Below are 16649 nucleotides of genomic sequence, written 5' to 3' on the forward strand. Positions count from 1 at the left end.
GCCTGAATTTTTCTTTTTCTTGTTGTGTCTCTGCCATGTTTTGTTATCAGAAAGATGCTGGCCTCATAAAATGAGTTGGGAGGATTCCCTCTTTTTCTATTGTTTGCAATAGTTTCAGAAGGAATAATACCAGCTCCTCTATGTACCTCTGGTAGAATTTGGCTGTGAATCTGCTTAGTCCTGGGCTTTTTATGGTTGGTAGGTTATTAATTGCTGCATGCATTTCAGAATTTGTTATTGGTCTATTCAGGGATTCACCTTCTTCCTGGTTTAGTCTTTGGAGGGTGTATGTGTCCAGGAATTTATCAATCTCTTCTAGATTTCTTAGTTTATTTGCATAGAAGTTTTTATAGTATTCTCTAATGGTAGTTTGTATTTTTGTGGGATCACTGGATATATCCCCTTCATCATTTTTTATTGTGTCTATTTGATTCTTCTCTCTTCTTTATTAGTCTGGCATCTATTTTTTAATCTTTTCAAAAACACAGCTCTTCAATTAATTGATTTTTTGAGAGATTTTTTATGTCTCTATCTCCTTCAGCTTTGCTCTGATCTTAGGTATTTCTTGTTTTCTGCTAACTTTTGAATTTGCTTTCTTTTGCTTCTCTAGTTCTTTTAATTGTGATAGTAGTGTGTCAAGTTTAGCTCTTTCCCACTTTCTCCTGTGGGCATTTAGTGCTATAATTTTCCCTCTAAATACTGCTTTAGCTGTGTCCCAGAGATTCTGTTACATGTGTCTTTGTTCTTATTGGTTTCAAATAACTTATTTATTTCTGCCTTCATTTCATTATTTACCCAGTAGTCATTCAGGAGCAGGATGTTCAGTTTCCATGTAGTTGTGTGGTTTTGAGTGAGTTTCTTAATCCTGAGTTCTAATTTGATTTCATTGTGTTGTGAGAGACTGTTATGATTTACATTCTTTTGCGTTTGCTGAGGAGTGTTTTACTTCCAATTATGCGGTCAATTTTTGAATAAGTGCAATGTGGTACTGAGAGGAATGTATACTCTGCAGATTTGGAGTGGAGAATTCTGTAGATGCCTCTTAGATCTGCTTGGTGCAGAGCTGAGTTCAGTTCCTGAATATCCTTGTTAAATTTCTGTCTCATTGATCTGTCTAATATTAACTGTGGTGTGTTAATGTCTCCCGCTATTATTGTATGGGAATCTAAGACCCTTTGTAGGTCTCTAAGTACTTGCTTTATAAATCCGGGCGCTCCTGTTTCGGGTGTATATATATTTAGAATAGTTAGCTCTTCTTTTTGCATTTATCCCTTTACCATTATGTAATGCCCTTCTTTGTCTTTTTTGATCTTTATTGGTTTAAAGTCTGTTTTATCAGAGACTAGGATTGCAACCCCTGCTATTTTTTTTTGCTTTCCTTTTTCTTGGTAAATATTCCTCCATCCTTTATTTTGAGCTTACATGTGTCTTTGAATGTGAGATGGGTCTCCAGAGTACATCACTCCTATGGGTCTTGACTCTTTATCCAATTTGCCAGTCTGTGTCTTTTAATTGGGGCATTTAGCCCATTTACATTTAAGGTTAGCATTCTTATGTGTGAATTTTATCCTGTCATTATGAAGCTAGCTGGTTATTTTGCCCATTAGTTGGTACAATTTCTTCATAATGTTGATGGCCTTTACAATTTGGTATGTTTTTGCAGTGGCTGGTACTGATTTTTCCTTTTGATATTTAGTTCTTCCTCCCGGAGCTCTTGTAAGGCAGGCCTGGTGGTGACAAAATCTGTTCACATTTGCTTGTTTGTAAAGGATTTTATTTCTCCTTTGTTTATGAAGTTTAGTTTGGCTGGATATGAAATTCTGGGTTGAAAATTCTTTTCTTTAAGAATGCTGAATATTGGCCCCTACTCTTTTCTGGCTTGTAGAATTTCTACAGAGAGCTCTGCTGTTAGTCTGATAGGCTTCCCTTTGTGGGTAACCCTACCTTTTCTCTGGATGTCCTTAACATTTTTTCCTTCATTTCAACCTTGGTGAAGCTGGTGATTATGTGTCTTGGGGTTGCTCTTCTCGAGGGGTATCTTTGTGGTGTTCTGTGTATTTCCTGAATTTGAATGTTGGCCTGTCTTACTAAGTTGGGGAAGTTCTCCTGGATAATATCCTGAAGAGTGTTTTCCAACTTGGTTCTATTCTCCCCGTCACTTTCAGGTACACCAATCAAATATAGGTTTGGTCTTTTCACATAATCCCATGTTTTTTAGAGGCTTTGCTCATTCATTTTCATTCTTTTTTCTCTAATCTTGTCTTCATGCTTTATTTCACTAAGTTGATCTTCAACCTCTATTATCCTTTCTTCCATCTGATCGATTCGGCTATTGATACCTGTGTATGCTTCATGCAGTTCTCATGCTGTGTTTGTCAGTTCCATCAGGTCATTTATGTTTTTCTCTAAACTGGTTATTCTACTTAGCAATTCCTCTAGCCTTTTTTCAAGGTTCTTAGCTAACGTGCATTGGGTTAGAACATGCTTCTTTAACTCAGTGGAGTTTTACCCACCTCCTGAACAATACTTCTGTCAATTAGTCAAACTCATTCTCTGTCCAGTTTTGTTCCCTTGCTGGAGAGGAGTTGTGGTCCTTTGGAAGAGAAGAGGCATTCTGGTTTTTGGAAATTTCAGCCTTTTTGCACTGTTTATTCCTCATCTTCGTGGACGTATCTACCTTTGGTCTTTGATGATGGTCATCAACAGATGGTGGTGTTGTGTGGATATACTTTTTGTTGATGTTGATTCTATTCCTCTCTGTTAGTCTTTCTTCTACGGTCAGGAGCCTCTGCTATGGGTCTGCTGGAGTTTGCTGGAGGTCCACCACAGATGCTGTTTATCTTGCCTGATTATCACCTGTGGAGGCTGCAGAACAGCAAAGATTGCTTCCTGTTCCTTCATCTGGAAGCTTTGTACCAGAAAGGAACCACCAGATGCCAGCTGGAGCTCTCCTGTATGAGTGTCTGTCGACCCCTGCTGGGAGTTGTCTCCCAGTCAGGAGGCATGGGGGTCAGGGACCCACTTGAAGAGGCAGTCTGTCCCTTATAAAAACGCCATTCTGGGAAATCTGCTGCTCTCTCCTGAGCTGAAAGGCAAGAGCTTTTATATCTACTGAAGCTGTGCCCATAGCCACCCCTTCCCCCAGGTGCTCTGTCCCAAGGATATGGGAATTTTACCTATAAGCCCCTGACTGGGGCTGCTGCTTTTTTCCAGAGATGTCTTGCCTAGACAGGAGGAGTCTAGAGAGGGTTTTATACATTCTTAAACAATACTTTTCTCTTTTATTATTTTTTGTTCTTTATTTTTTAGGGATTTCATTTGTTCTCTTCTGTTTTTCGACTTGCAAGCTGAGGTCATTTATTAAAGACTTGGTATTTTTCCAATATGTACATTATAGTAATGTAAATTTCCTTCTAAGTATAGCCATAGGCACTTTTCACAATATTCTGATATTAGTAAATATACTCAATTTTTTAAATTACTCAGTATTTTTTGGTAAAACATTATCTCTCTAACAGACACATAGGTGGGCCATGTATTGTCATCTCATTTAACATTCTGTGACTTTACATTGAAGTGTTTAAACCACTTATATTTAATATGATTATTCATACTGTTACATTTAATTATCATTTTGCTGTTTGTTTTCTGATTTTTCCATCTCTTATTTGTTTCTTCTTTCTTACTGTTTGCCTTATTTGGGTTAATACAGTATGTTTTATTCTATCTCATTTCTTTTTTGGCTTGTTATCACTCTTTTTAAATATTTTTGCTGAACGTAGACTTTTTGATTGGACATTTCTTATCAGTACAGTAAGATTTTGCTGTGTCCTTATATTTGTTTCTATCTTTGTTACATTACTTGTTTCTCACTATGCTTTTAATTTGTCACTAGTTTTGAGCAGTTTAATTATTACATGTCTTACTCTAGTAGGCTTTACTTTTTTTTCTCTTGGAGTTAATTGAGCTTCTTCAATTTCTGAGTGTATATGAGTGTACACCTTTTCTTAAATGTAGAAAATTTGTGGTCATTTTTTCTTCAATATGTTTTGCCCAACTCTCTTCTCCTTTAATCACTGTTCACTGGGTCTCTGTTTTTATTGTTTTTTTTTTTTTTCATTCTTTTCCTTTTTGTCATTTTGAGTCTATTCGATGACATTTTGAATCTATTCAAAATGGCAAAAAGGAAAAGAAGAAAATAATTTATTCATCTCCATTATGAGAAGAAGTTCACTATTTTTTTTTCTGCAACATCTTATCTGCTTTAATTTTATCCAGAGTATTTTTGAATCTTAGATATGTAGTCTTTTCTAAAAAAAAAAAAAACAAAACACTAAACAATAAATATAAAATTTCTAGTAGCAGTAAGAAAATGTATGAAGTTGCTACGTAAATTTTGGTGTATTTATATAATAGCATGTTATGTAGCCATAAAAATAACATTGAAGCAAACAAGTGAACAAAAATAATGACATGAGAAGATGTTGCCAATATATCACAATATGTAATGTGCACTATGAGATATATATAAACTGAATAATACCATATTTGTCACAGAAAAAAGTACAGTATTAGAAAAATAATGTAAGAATATACCCTACAATGTTAATAATCTTTCAACTGTGGATGTTCTTCCTTTGAGCTCTTGGTTTTCCAAGTTTTCTGAGGTGTATATTACTTTTGTAATTAAAAAAAATGAAGTTTTTAAAAATGAGGTTAGGCAATAAAAGGAAGCAGAAAAGTAATAACTATAGAAGGAGAAAAAAAGAGTTCCTTAAAGTGGTATACATATTTTATATATTAAGGCATATATACATATATATATGCCTTCAAGTTCACTATTTTTTTTTTCTTCAACATCTTATCTGCTTTAATTTCATCCAGAGTTTTTTTGAATCTTAGATCTGTAGTCTTTTCTTCAAGTGTTCTTTAATATAGCACACATATTATATACATATTATATATATTAAGACATACATATATTTTGTTTGTTTTGTTCTGTTTTTTGTTTTTTTGTTTTGTTTTGTTTTGTTTTGAGACGGAGTCTGGCTGTCTCCCAGGCTGGAGTGCAGTGGCGTGATTTCGGCTCACTGCAAGCTCCGCCTCCCGGGTTCATGTCATTCTTCTGCCTCAGCCTCCCAAGTAGCTGGAACTACAGGCACCTGCCACCATGCCCGGCTAATTTTTTGCACTTTTAGTAGAGACGGGGTTTCACCGTGTTAGCCAGAATGGTCTCGATCTCCTGACATCATGATCCGCCGCCTCGGGCTCCCAAAGTGCTGGGATTACAGGCGTGAGCCACCGCACCTGGCCACATATATGCTTTTAAAAATGTGTCTCTCTAGCATGCTGATTAACATTTAAAATATCATATTTAATTATATCAATGGTGTCTTTGGGGGCTGTTTTTAATTAATATATTTTTCTTTGCATTCACATCTTTCTTCTTCTTTCCCTGGCTGTAATTTCTGATTGGATTACAGACATTGTGAGTTTTACCATGTGAAGCTAAACAGCTTCATATTTTAATAAATATTACTGAGTTTTGCTCTGATAGAAGATTAGATTTCTTAAAACAGCTTAATTCTTTTGAATCTTGGTTTTGTAGCAAACCTTAATCTAGGACTAATTTTGCCCCATTAATCAAGTAGTATCTTTCTGAGTAGTCTACGAAAAGTCTTGCAAATTACGAGGTTTTCTACTTTGCCTGATGAAGACTAGCTCCATTCACAGTTCATAATTTTTCTCCCTCTAATCCTTGTGATTAGTTACCTCTGGCATTTCTTGTTTCCTGTTTCCACTCATATTGTCATAGGTAGTCAGCCGAAGAGCTGAATGAGATTCTCTCTAGATTTCTGTAGCTCTCTCTGTTACTTCTTCCTGCAAACTTTAGCCACATTAATTTCCCTGCTCAACTCAGGGAGATTGGCAAACTCCATCTCTGTCCCCATGTCCTGCATTATGAAAACCCTATTCAGACAGCACAATGGGAAAGTTTTAGGGATTACCTCATTTATTTCCCTTCTCTCAGGGGTGATTGTCTTATTTTCTTATGTCCGGTACTTTAAGAATTATTGTTTAATGTATTTTTTCTGATTTTTTGTGTTTTAGTAGTATGGTAAATCCAGCACCTGTATACATGTTTGCCAAAAGAGGAATTTAGGGGAAAATATTTTTAAACATATCCCTGCTGACATAATTGTAGTAATTCATTTTAAAGGACATGGATGACACAAGAAATTCTGTAGCCCATAAGACAACCATGATTCTCTCCTCCATAGATATTCTAGTGTTATTTAACTGCTTTCCACCAAATATTCCATTTTTTTCATACACTTTGTCAATCTGCTATCTCACTTATATATGATTGAATTGGTTATACATATATGTCCATAGATTTTTAAAATTTTATTTTCTAATGACATTAAAACTCTTAAATTCTATTGTATAAATAATATACTATCATATATATTATACATCATAAATAAATATTTAGATTAGAGATATATTCGATCTTTACATACACACATATACTTGGTGTGTATGTATATAAAATCTCCCCTATATATGATAATTTTCATGTGTGTATATAAAACCTCTCCTATATCTGACAATTTCCCACAGACATAATTTCAAAAGTAAAATTTCTCATTCAAAGACCGATAGTAAAATTTGCACCCTTGCTTCCCAGTGTTTAAAAAATGGCTTTAAAAAAGTTCAGTTTAAAGGTCCTCCAGAAATCTCTGTTTTGTATAGGGTACTCAAGTCCTAGAGATAATCAATTATAATTTAACCTGTAACATCTCAAGAATTATTGTAGGGAGAGGGAAAATATTGAGAGAAATTAATCTCAAATTGTATTCTTCAGATAGTACTACCAATTCTGCCAATTTATAAGGCCATACCGGAAAGCATAGCATAGAGGATGGTTCCTGCTAGCATTTAAAATGTGTGCGAAAAAGCTTTAGATAGCCAATTATAGTGTGAAGAAAAATCAGCAATAATTCAACAAGAATGCAACATTGTAACATGGGACTGTTTTGTTTGCGAAGATCAAATTTAGAAGGATGACTGATCTCAGAGCAGAAATAGGCTATGATAAGCATCACAGAGAAACATTTTTCCAGGGAAAGATTGGGAACTAATTCTCATCCACGATTAAATCTGTTCATCAAATATATTTTCTGAAATACATCTGCCACTTGCAACATGAGATTATGGTTACAATTAGCAGCTGTTGTCAGCTCTGCTTCACCTCATTAGTAATCATGGATCTCCAAAGTTGTGGGGTTGATTATAGCTTTACAAGATCTGAAAGAACATGTTGCCTCATTTTACACCTATTTTATGCTTAACGTATTTAAAGTTCAATGATTTTTAAAAGTTACTTTCTACTGCTATGGAATTGAAAAGCAACAAAACAAACTTTCTGGTGAGGGATTTAATTATGCCTCAATAAAATGTCCATGACTTCAAAACAAACTGGAATAAATGTGGAAGTGCATTCGTATAGTAGGGCTTCTCTCATATTTGCTTGATTTTATTGCAAAAAGTAAAATAATAATAATCTAACAAGAATATCATGAATCTCTGCAAAAAATATTTGAACTAATTTTTCAAATGAAATTGTAAATAATATCATTGTACAGCTAATACTCAACATTCATTTTTGAGGTGTAATGAAGGTTGGCTAGACCACAGCTATGAGGAACATGTTTCTGGAAAGCAGTAGCTGAGAAGTAAAAACCAAATGATGTTCTAGCTCAATTGACTTAGTCAGTGGAAGAAATATATGGAATCTAGTAGAGAAAAAGGAATGAATTCTTGACATATTTCTGCATATTACTCATTCGTTCTGGTGTCTGTAATTGAGTTTAGATTATTTATGCTAGGTAAAAATATAGATATCTGATACATGCTTGACTTTTAATGATAGAACACAAAAATGTAAAGCAAATAAGAAAAATGAAAAGCAGAGTTCAGCTTCCACGGGAAGAGAGCCCCTGAGCTCTCTTTCACATGTTATTTGATCCCTATATGATTGGATCCTATCTCTGCAGAAAGTATTCATACAAAAAATTATGACAATGGCCTTTTTAAACTGATTGTTCAAAATTCAATGCAGGGGGAATCAATAAAATATTGTTGTTAGAGTAGGCCATCTGCTGGAACATAGAGATAGCTTTGTTCTGTATTAAGGGTTTATCAGGCTCTTTCTGGTCATTTGTGGTAATCCAGTGTATTTATTATTAATAAGTAAATCAGAATGTCCCATTTTGGGTGAAAATAGAAGTTTGGCTGCTAAATAAATGAAATTTATCCCTGAACTTTGACAAATTGTGAGACATCATTTGCACTGGAAACAAAAATTTGAACGTAGACCTGGAAGTTGGCACTGTCAAAGTTAAAAGTGAGCTATTTCTGTATCGTCTATGAGTTTCCTTCATGAATTCTTAACGTGAAAATAGTGTCTTTCAAGGTTGTACCTAAGAGTAAGGTGGCCAGAAGCCTAAATCTATTTTGATCCTGAAAAAAATGTACAAGTGTATCAAAGCTTGATTTTTATCATGTTGCAATTGTTAGCTATTTCTCAGTCATAGAAATATCATCGAAATCTCTAGGCTAAACACTAGGGCAACTAGCAATGAGCACAAAAGGAAATTTTATTTTCCTCTTTGATCTTCAATGCAAACAGTAGGAAGAAATCCCAGATCTATTCAGATATAAGCAGGTAATGGTTAACTATTGACCTTTCCAACAATAGAGAGAAATATTAACAGGTGAATATTATGAATTGAGCTTCATTGAATGCACTGCTGTAGTTATGTTCTTTTGCTTCCACTTTCTTTGTGTACATTTTAGGTTTATTTTTATTCATAAGCAAAATTTGTGTAGCTAAGGAAAATAAAATATTTTTGTAGTTCCAGTGATTTTATTTGCTTTTCTCTCAAAAACCTTTTAATAGTGATTTGGTCCCAATGTCAGTAAAGCCCACATCAGGAATTGTAAGAGGGTTGGAACCTATAGGTAGGAAACATAATATTTTGTTTCATGTTAGCACAACTGGAAATAGAGGTTTAAAAGAAAAATTTCAATGTGACTTGCATGCTCAATTTTACTACATTGTGATTTTGCAAATCAGATCTATCTCTGAAAATAATCTGACAAAGAATTGTTGGCTAAAAGCCAGTATGACATTTGCTTCTAGAAAAAAAAATATATCTCTATATATGTATATATGTATGTATGCTGTTGTGCATTATTATACATTTTTATATCTAGGTTTCTATTTCTCCTTTATCCCCTTAGGACTTCCCACCCAAGAAATGTAGGCTAATCTTGGGCAGTGATCCTATGTCAAATGAGTGTATTTTAAGTGCCTAAATTCTTTTCATAACACCATGTGAAAAGATTACAATAATGATTATTGAAAAACTGAGGGAATACTGTCATTTGCATGTACTTCTGTTGTGCGTTGTCCTGCTAAATGACAAAACAGAGATGACTGAAGTGGTTCCATGTACAGGGAGTGAGGTAAAACCTGAGACCAGCTATATAAGTTTTATAGCCATTCCATGATTGAGATGACACCCGATAACTTTTTTTCCAAAGGACCAAATACTCTTTTTGAAGCAGTGTTTATGACTCTGCAATAATCGTTTTATAAAATTTGGCAGAAAATAAATTAAGCAAGTATCTTCATGTACTATATTAAATTGTTAAAATTATGATCAGACCCGTTCACTTAATAGATCCCTGAAGTTCAGCATAATGCTTAAACAATAGATTAAGCAGTATGTCTTTTAATAAACAGTTCAGACAAAAAAGTCATACAATTTATGTTAATGTATGTTCACCCAATAATTTAAAAATTGCCAATACTTCATAACGTTTTAAAACCTAAATATCGGCTGGGCGCGGTGGCTCACGCCATGTAATCCCAGCACTTTCGGAGGCCGAGGCAGGAGGATCACAAGGTCAGGAGATCGAGACCATCCTGGCTAACACGATGAAACCCCGTCTCCACTAAAAATACAAAAAACTAGCCGGGCGAGGTGGCGGGCGCCTGTAGTCCCAGCTACTCGGGAGGCTGAGGCAGGAGAATGGCGAGAACTCGGGAGGCAGAGCTTGCAGTGAACCGAGATCGTTCCACACTGCACTCCAGCCTGGGCGACAGAGCGAGACTCCGTCTCAAACAAAAAATAAAAATAAAAATAAAAATAAATAAAATAAAACCTAAATATCTATTACTTATGTTTGCCAAGGCCAGTGCCAAAGTGTGAATATATTTAAGATTTATAGTGGGAACTGTAATTTTCCAATACACTTGATCAAAAAGGAACTCGTAATAAGATAAGATGCATTTAATAAGATACCTAGAAAAATGAGGACTACACCAGAGGCTGATTAGCCTGTTAATTGTCCTTCATTGCTTTTCCTGTTTCTGTTCTTATTCTAATCACTTTATCCCGTAGTCTAAAACTGCTATATAAAACCTAGCCTGTGGAGCTACAGCATAGGATTCATCTAAGAGTTTGTTTAAAACGCACAATCTCAGCTCCCACCCCAGACCTACTGAATCAAACTCTGTTTTTAACAGGATTCTTATGTGATTCATTTAAATGTTAATGTTTGAGAAGCACTCACTTTCTGACATGGCTCAATTAAAGACCGCAACAGAAATCTCAAAAAGATGTTTAAAAAAAAAAAAAAGCTAGTATGGCATAACATGGTCTGATGTAACTGAAGGACTTTCATATAAATTAATCTTTTCAAAAATTTATCTTTTAAGGATATATTAGATTTCTATTGCTGCCACAAAAAAATACTACCAATGTATTATTATCTTACAGATAGGTCTGAATTTCTGTACATCAGAAGTTCAGTATGTGTCTCACTGGGCGAAGTCAAGGTGGTGGTGTGAACAGGGCCATATTTCTTTCTGTATATTCTAGGCAGGGAATTGCTTTCTGGATCATTTAGGTTGTGAGCAGATTTCAAGTCCTTGCAGTTGTATGGGCGAGGCCCCTGTTTCCTTGCTGGATGTCAGCTTAAGGACTACTCGCAGTTTCTAGAGGCTGCCTATGTTCATTGTTTGTTGGTTTGCGGCTCCATTCCTTCAGCTTTAAAGCTAGCGACAATGGGTCAAGTATTTCTCATTCTTCAAATCTGTTCTCTTTTTTTCTTCTGTTTCATCTCTCTAAACCAATTTTCTGCCTTCCCATTTCACTTTGTTTGTTTGTTTGTTTATTTTTGAGAGGGAGTCTCACTCTGTCACGCAGGATGAAGTGCAGTGGAGCCATCTCAGGTCACTGCAACCTCTGCCTCTGGGGTTCAAGAGATTCTCTTGCCTCAGGCCCCTGAGTAACTGGGACTACAGGTGCCCGCCACCATGCCCGGGTAATTTTTGTATTTTTAGTAGAGACGGGGTTTCACCATGTTGGTCAGACTGGTCTCGAACTCCTGACTTCAGATGATCCACTCACCTCTACCTCCCAAAGTTTTGGGATTACAGGCGTGAGCCACGGCGCCTGGTCTTCCTATTCCACTTTTAAGGGCTCATAGGATTAAACTAGGCACGCCTTGATAATCAGGGTAATTCTCTGTTTCAGTGTTTTGAACCTGAATGACATCTGCAAAATTACTTTTGCTGTGTAAAAGAACATCTTCACAGGTTCTGGGGAGTAAGGTATAGACATCTTAGGGAGAAGAGATATTATTTGGCCAACTGCAGAGTGCTACAAAGCTTACAATGGCGTCTTCCGCATACAGCCCTGATGAGAAAGTCACAGAACTCTGTGGCGATATGACATTTCATTTTGATTTGAAATAAGTTGGAAGGATAGATTAGAGGAAGCCCTTGATTCAGCTGGATGTTCCTTGAATAAAAAGCCATTCAAGAGCAACGTATTTTATAATAGCCTTCTCGATATTTGCTTATAGAGGACTCGGGACACAGTTATGTATTTTTTAACATACTTTCGATGTATTCATTACTATTGGCTCAGTCAAGTTTAACATTACTGTTTAATGTGTCTCAAGCACTGCGGTAGGCCTATGATAGGATAAGTGAACCAAGTGATACTTAAGAACTCACTTTAACAGCTGCCACCAGGATACATGTGCATAAATAACAGTTCTAAAGTACACATGGCTGTGGAATAGTAAGTGGAAAGAGTCAAATATATGAAATTGTTCAAATAACAATTCCATAAAATAAAAATTCAAGAAAGTTGTTAGCATTTTACATTTCATGTATTTGTCAGATCATTGTGGAAATTACCTATAACTTTAAGAAAGAGTAGAACTAGTAACCTTAGAAGAATGCTGGATTTATGAGTCTCTTCTACCAGGTACTCTGTTGATCGGCATACTGATATGGACCGTATTTTCGGCATCCACTCAGAAAATGGCTCTATTTTCACTTTGAAAGCCCTTGACCGAGAATCATCTCCTTGGCATAACATCACTGTTACAGCCACAGAAATAAGTAAGTCAGAGCTACATCTACCTGAACACACCGTCTTTCATCAAAGTGGTAAAATAATAGCACTAGCTAGACTCATTTTCTTGAGTGGTATGATTGTATCCTTAGCAAGATCTTAGAGAAATGGCTTAGAATGTCAACATATTTTTAAATTATTTTTAAGGATTATCAAATAATTCATTCATTTCAAATTTGCTTTTCTTTTACACCTTATATAAGAGAGAAATATAATTTAACCTCATAAAAATAATCTAAGAAAATTATCTATTACAAATAATACCTCATTCTCAATTATGTTTTCCTCAATTTCATTGTGCTTTTCATTTGGACCATGTAAGAGAGCTGAGATATTCATCAGCAGCCCAATTGAGAAAGTGAACACCACAAAAAGGATCTGTTGCTAAGCTACAAATGGGTGAGTGGTTTCACTGCTTCTGTGTAAATGAGACTGAAATCTTACACATGTTCTCGTTGCAGATAACCCAAAACAAAGTAGCCACATCCCTGTCTTCATCAGAATTCTAGATATAAATGACCATGCTCCGGAATTTGCCATGTATTATGAAACATTTGTTTGTGAAAATGCAAAACCTGGGCAGGTAAATAAAATCATTAAAAACTTAAAAGAATATATTTTCTCTTTACAAAGTCAAATGACATTACATCACTTTATTTGCAGGATTTCTTTTGTGCAAACTATTGTCAATACTTCTTGTCCACCATTTATTTATCCTTAACAAAGAACTCACAGTGATTTCTAAAAAAGCCATTTAAAAATGTTTTTATAATGTAATCAATAATATAGTAGGGAATATTATAACATATGTTTTAATTTATATACTAGGTTTATAGTGAGTATCACATATGTAGAAGCTGTTACGTACATTCATAATTATGCTTATGCTGAGTTATCTTCACTAATAGAATGAAAATATATCATTAAATAACACATGAAGTATGAAAATGAAATTGTTTCATGTTACTATAAAGGTAATCATAATCATTGTTTTCTTGATTACATTTTGCCACTTTTAATAGTTTTAGGAGATTTTGATATGAGTGATATTTTGTAAGTTTTAAACTTTAAAGTTTCATATCATTGAAATGAAGTAGATTTGTATGTAAAAGAATTATGAAGTCTTTTTACAAAGTAATTCTTTCAAATGTATATAAAGTAATTCTAAGTAAATGCAGAATATGCTCATTTTTGACAAAAAAATAGTATTTTTCTATAACAGTAACTGCATACATTTTACCAAAATTAACTTAACCATTTAGTTAACTACTTTGAAGATAAAATAGGTGGATGTTAAGAATCATCTATAATTCCATCATGTCTCCTTAAGGTAGAAAATAATCTAAAATACAGTTTTTCTTCTATTAGAGAATATTATGAACTGAATGTTTGTGGCCCTCCTCCAAATTCAAATCTTGAAAATGCAACCCTAGTGTCATTGTATTTGGAGATGGTGTTTCAATGAAGTCATTAAGATGAAGTGAGGTTACAAGGGGATAGATCCTGATCTGATAGGATTAGCATACAAAGAAGAAATAACAGAGAGCTCATGCTCTCCCTTTCTCCCTGTCCCTGAATTCATGGACCAAGGAAAAACCACATAAGAGCACTCAGGGAGAAGGCAGCTATTAATATTAGCAAGCCCTCACCAGAAGTCAACCACACTAGCCTCTAGATCTCAACCTTACATTTTCCAGAACTGTGAGAAAATGCATTTCTGTTGTTTAAGCCATTAAGTGTGTGTGGAATTGTTATGGCATCCCAGCTGACTAAGACAGAGATACATAACACATTCCACCTACATATACAAAAATACAAATGAGATTTTTGTTTGTAATAACATGAAATTGTTACATAGCTATTTGGATAAAAATTTACTTTTCCTCTTTATTTTGCAACATACAATGGGCATGTCAGTTTAGTAAATGATTTTTTTGAATTTGATGCTTAATTTTCATAGCATAGTTACATATTACTTATTCAATTACTTCCTTCTTAATGGAAATTTGGTTTCACAAAATGTTACCCTAGCAGTACCCCAGTCATACTATAATGAGCACTGTAGTATATTTTGCTTGTTTACCACCTGGTACTACTTTCCTTTGATATAATTCTCAAAGTAGGAATAATTAAATTATATCTATAAATATTAATAAATGTTCCCGAATACTTCTCCAAATCTGTCATAAACTAGGTGATATTCCCACCAAATACCTATGATTGCCTACGTATTTGGCAACCCTAGATTTTAAATATCTGCCAATATGTAAATTTCTCATAACACTTTTAGTGTGAATTCTTGTGAACTCATTAAGGCCAAACATTTTTTTTCATACAAACATGGACTTAAAAATAATTTACAGCTGTATTAGTTCCAAAGGTTGCCATGACAAATTACCACAAACAGAATGACTTAAAATACAGAATTTTATTTCTCATAGTTTTGGAGGCTGGAAGTATAAAATCAACATGCAACAGGGCTGTACTCTCTCTAAAAGCTCTAGGAGACTATCCTCCCTTGGCACTTTCTAGCTTCATGAGCTTGCCAGCCATCCTTGACATCTTTTGGCTTGTGGACGCCAATTACTCCAATATCTCTCTCCATCATTTCATGGCATTCTTCCTGTATCTGTTTCTGTGTCCAAATTTGCTTCTTCTTATGAAGACTCCAGTCATTGAATTAGAGTCCTCTCTAATTTAGAATGATCTTATTTTAACTTGATTTTATCTGCAAAGAGCCTATTTCCAAATAAGTCACATTCACAGGTACTGGGATTTAGGACTTGAACAGATCTTTTGGGGGAGCACAAGTCAAACTACAATCACCTATAAATATTCTTTACTCACATAGCTATTAGTATGCTTATCTTTTACTGATTCATGTGTGTTATTGATATATTATATGCTAATATTTTATAAAAATTAAGTATAATTGATATTAACTAATTATAATTATTTAATACATATTACTCATTGAATTTAACCAAGTTAAAAATAAAATGGATATTAAGTATATGTATATCCTCAAAAAATATACTTATACAAAGCCCATCCAATAATTTCAAGACCTCAAATATCATATAATTAAAAGACCAACTTTTTATGATTTAAATTATTACTAAAAGTCAGATTTGTTATTGCTATTTAGGAACAGAAGGTTGAGCAAAATATTAGATCTTATATAATTATTTTCTTATGTTCCAATTTTCTAAAAAGAAAAGTTTATTAATTTTTTGTTAATAATTGTACACTTTCAAAAGGACTTTATTAAAAATACAGTTACATATCACCCTGTCAAAATGATATAATTATCATTAATATAAAATTAAAGTGAAAGTAGCACTGACTAGTGAGTATGTATGTTAGTATGGTTATAAAAGGTATACAGTGAAATAATGGAAAGCTTAAACTATTGTGAATTTCAATAACTGTTCACCACATAATGTTAGACTATGAAACCTGTTTGTTTTAGTAGAACAGAACGTTAAAATCAGAGTAATTAAATGACTGTGATTTCAAATCACACAGATGGGAGGCACCCAAATGTGTAGCTCAGTGTTTTTTCCACTATAAAATGCTCAGTGAAATTTTTTTTGCCCAACCCATAGTTGGCTGTTCCATATTCCATTAGGGCACACTTCTTATTTATTTACACTAGCTCAGCCAAGAGGTGTTCTAATTTTGAAACTTCAACATTGATTGTGCAAAATCTTAAAAGTATTTCTTTGTATATCTGTCTTTGCAAATACTATTAAAGGAAAAGCAAGCAATTTAAATAAAATAGTTAAGTTGTAGTAATGGTATCCATAGCTTCAAAATCATTTTCTTTCTGATAGCACATGACAAATTGATTTATTATTTTAAAAATATATTAATAATGTTAATATATAGGAGTGATTGCGCTAAGCATTGGTGTTTTAAAAAATGCATCTTCTATGTACTCATCCTTTGAAGAATTATTTTCTAGTGGATGTAACGGATTGCTCATCAATTAATAATAAAATGGGCTGTGCCTTTCAACAATATCAAAAGAGGATAGGTATTGCAGGGATTGAATTTTTCTTTAAGCTGGCCAGGTATAAGGCAATAATGCATTAAGATGCCTTGCAAACCATTGGGCTTACTGGGTGTCATTCACTCTTAACT

General features: G+C 34.2%; 1 protein-coding gene across 1 annotated transcript in view; it reads left to right on the forward strand.

The window, feature by feature from the left end:
• The window catches only part of CDH9 (cadherin 9, type 2 (T1-cadherin)), a 175678-nt gene that overhangs the window by 152987 nt on the left and 6042 nt on the right, over positions 1–16649 (forward strand). The window contains exons 8-9 of the mRNA XM_011987408.1: positions 12354–12490; positions 12965–13086. Coding sequence (XP_011842798.1) covers positions 12354–12490; positions 12965–13086 — 259 coding nt within the window. The remainder of the gene's footprint in view (positions 1–12353; positions 12491–12964; positions 13087–16649) is intronic.

This window comes from Mandrillus leucophaeus, unplaced genomic scaffold, assembly GCF_000951045.1.
Source record: "Mandrillus leucophaeus isolate KB7577 unplaced genomic scaffold, Mleu.le_1.0 Scaffold31, whole genome shotgun sequence".
Taxonomy (NCBI): domain Eukaryota; kingdom Metazoa; phylum Chordata; class Mammalia; order Primates; family Cercopithecidae; genus Mandrillus; species Mandrillus leucophaeus.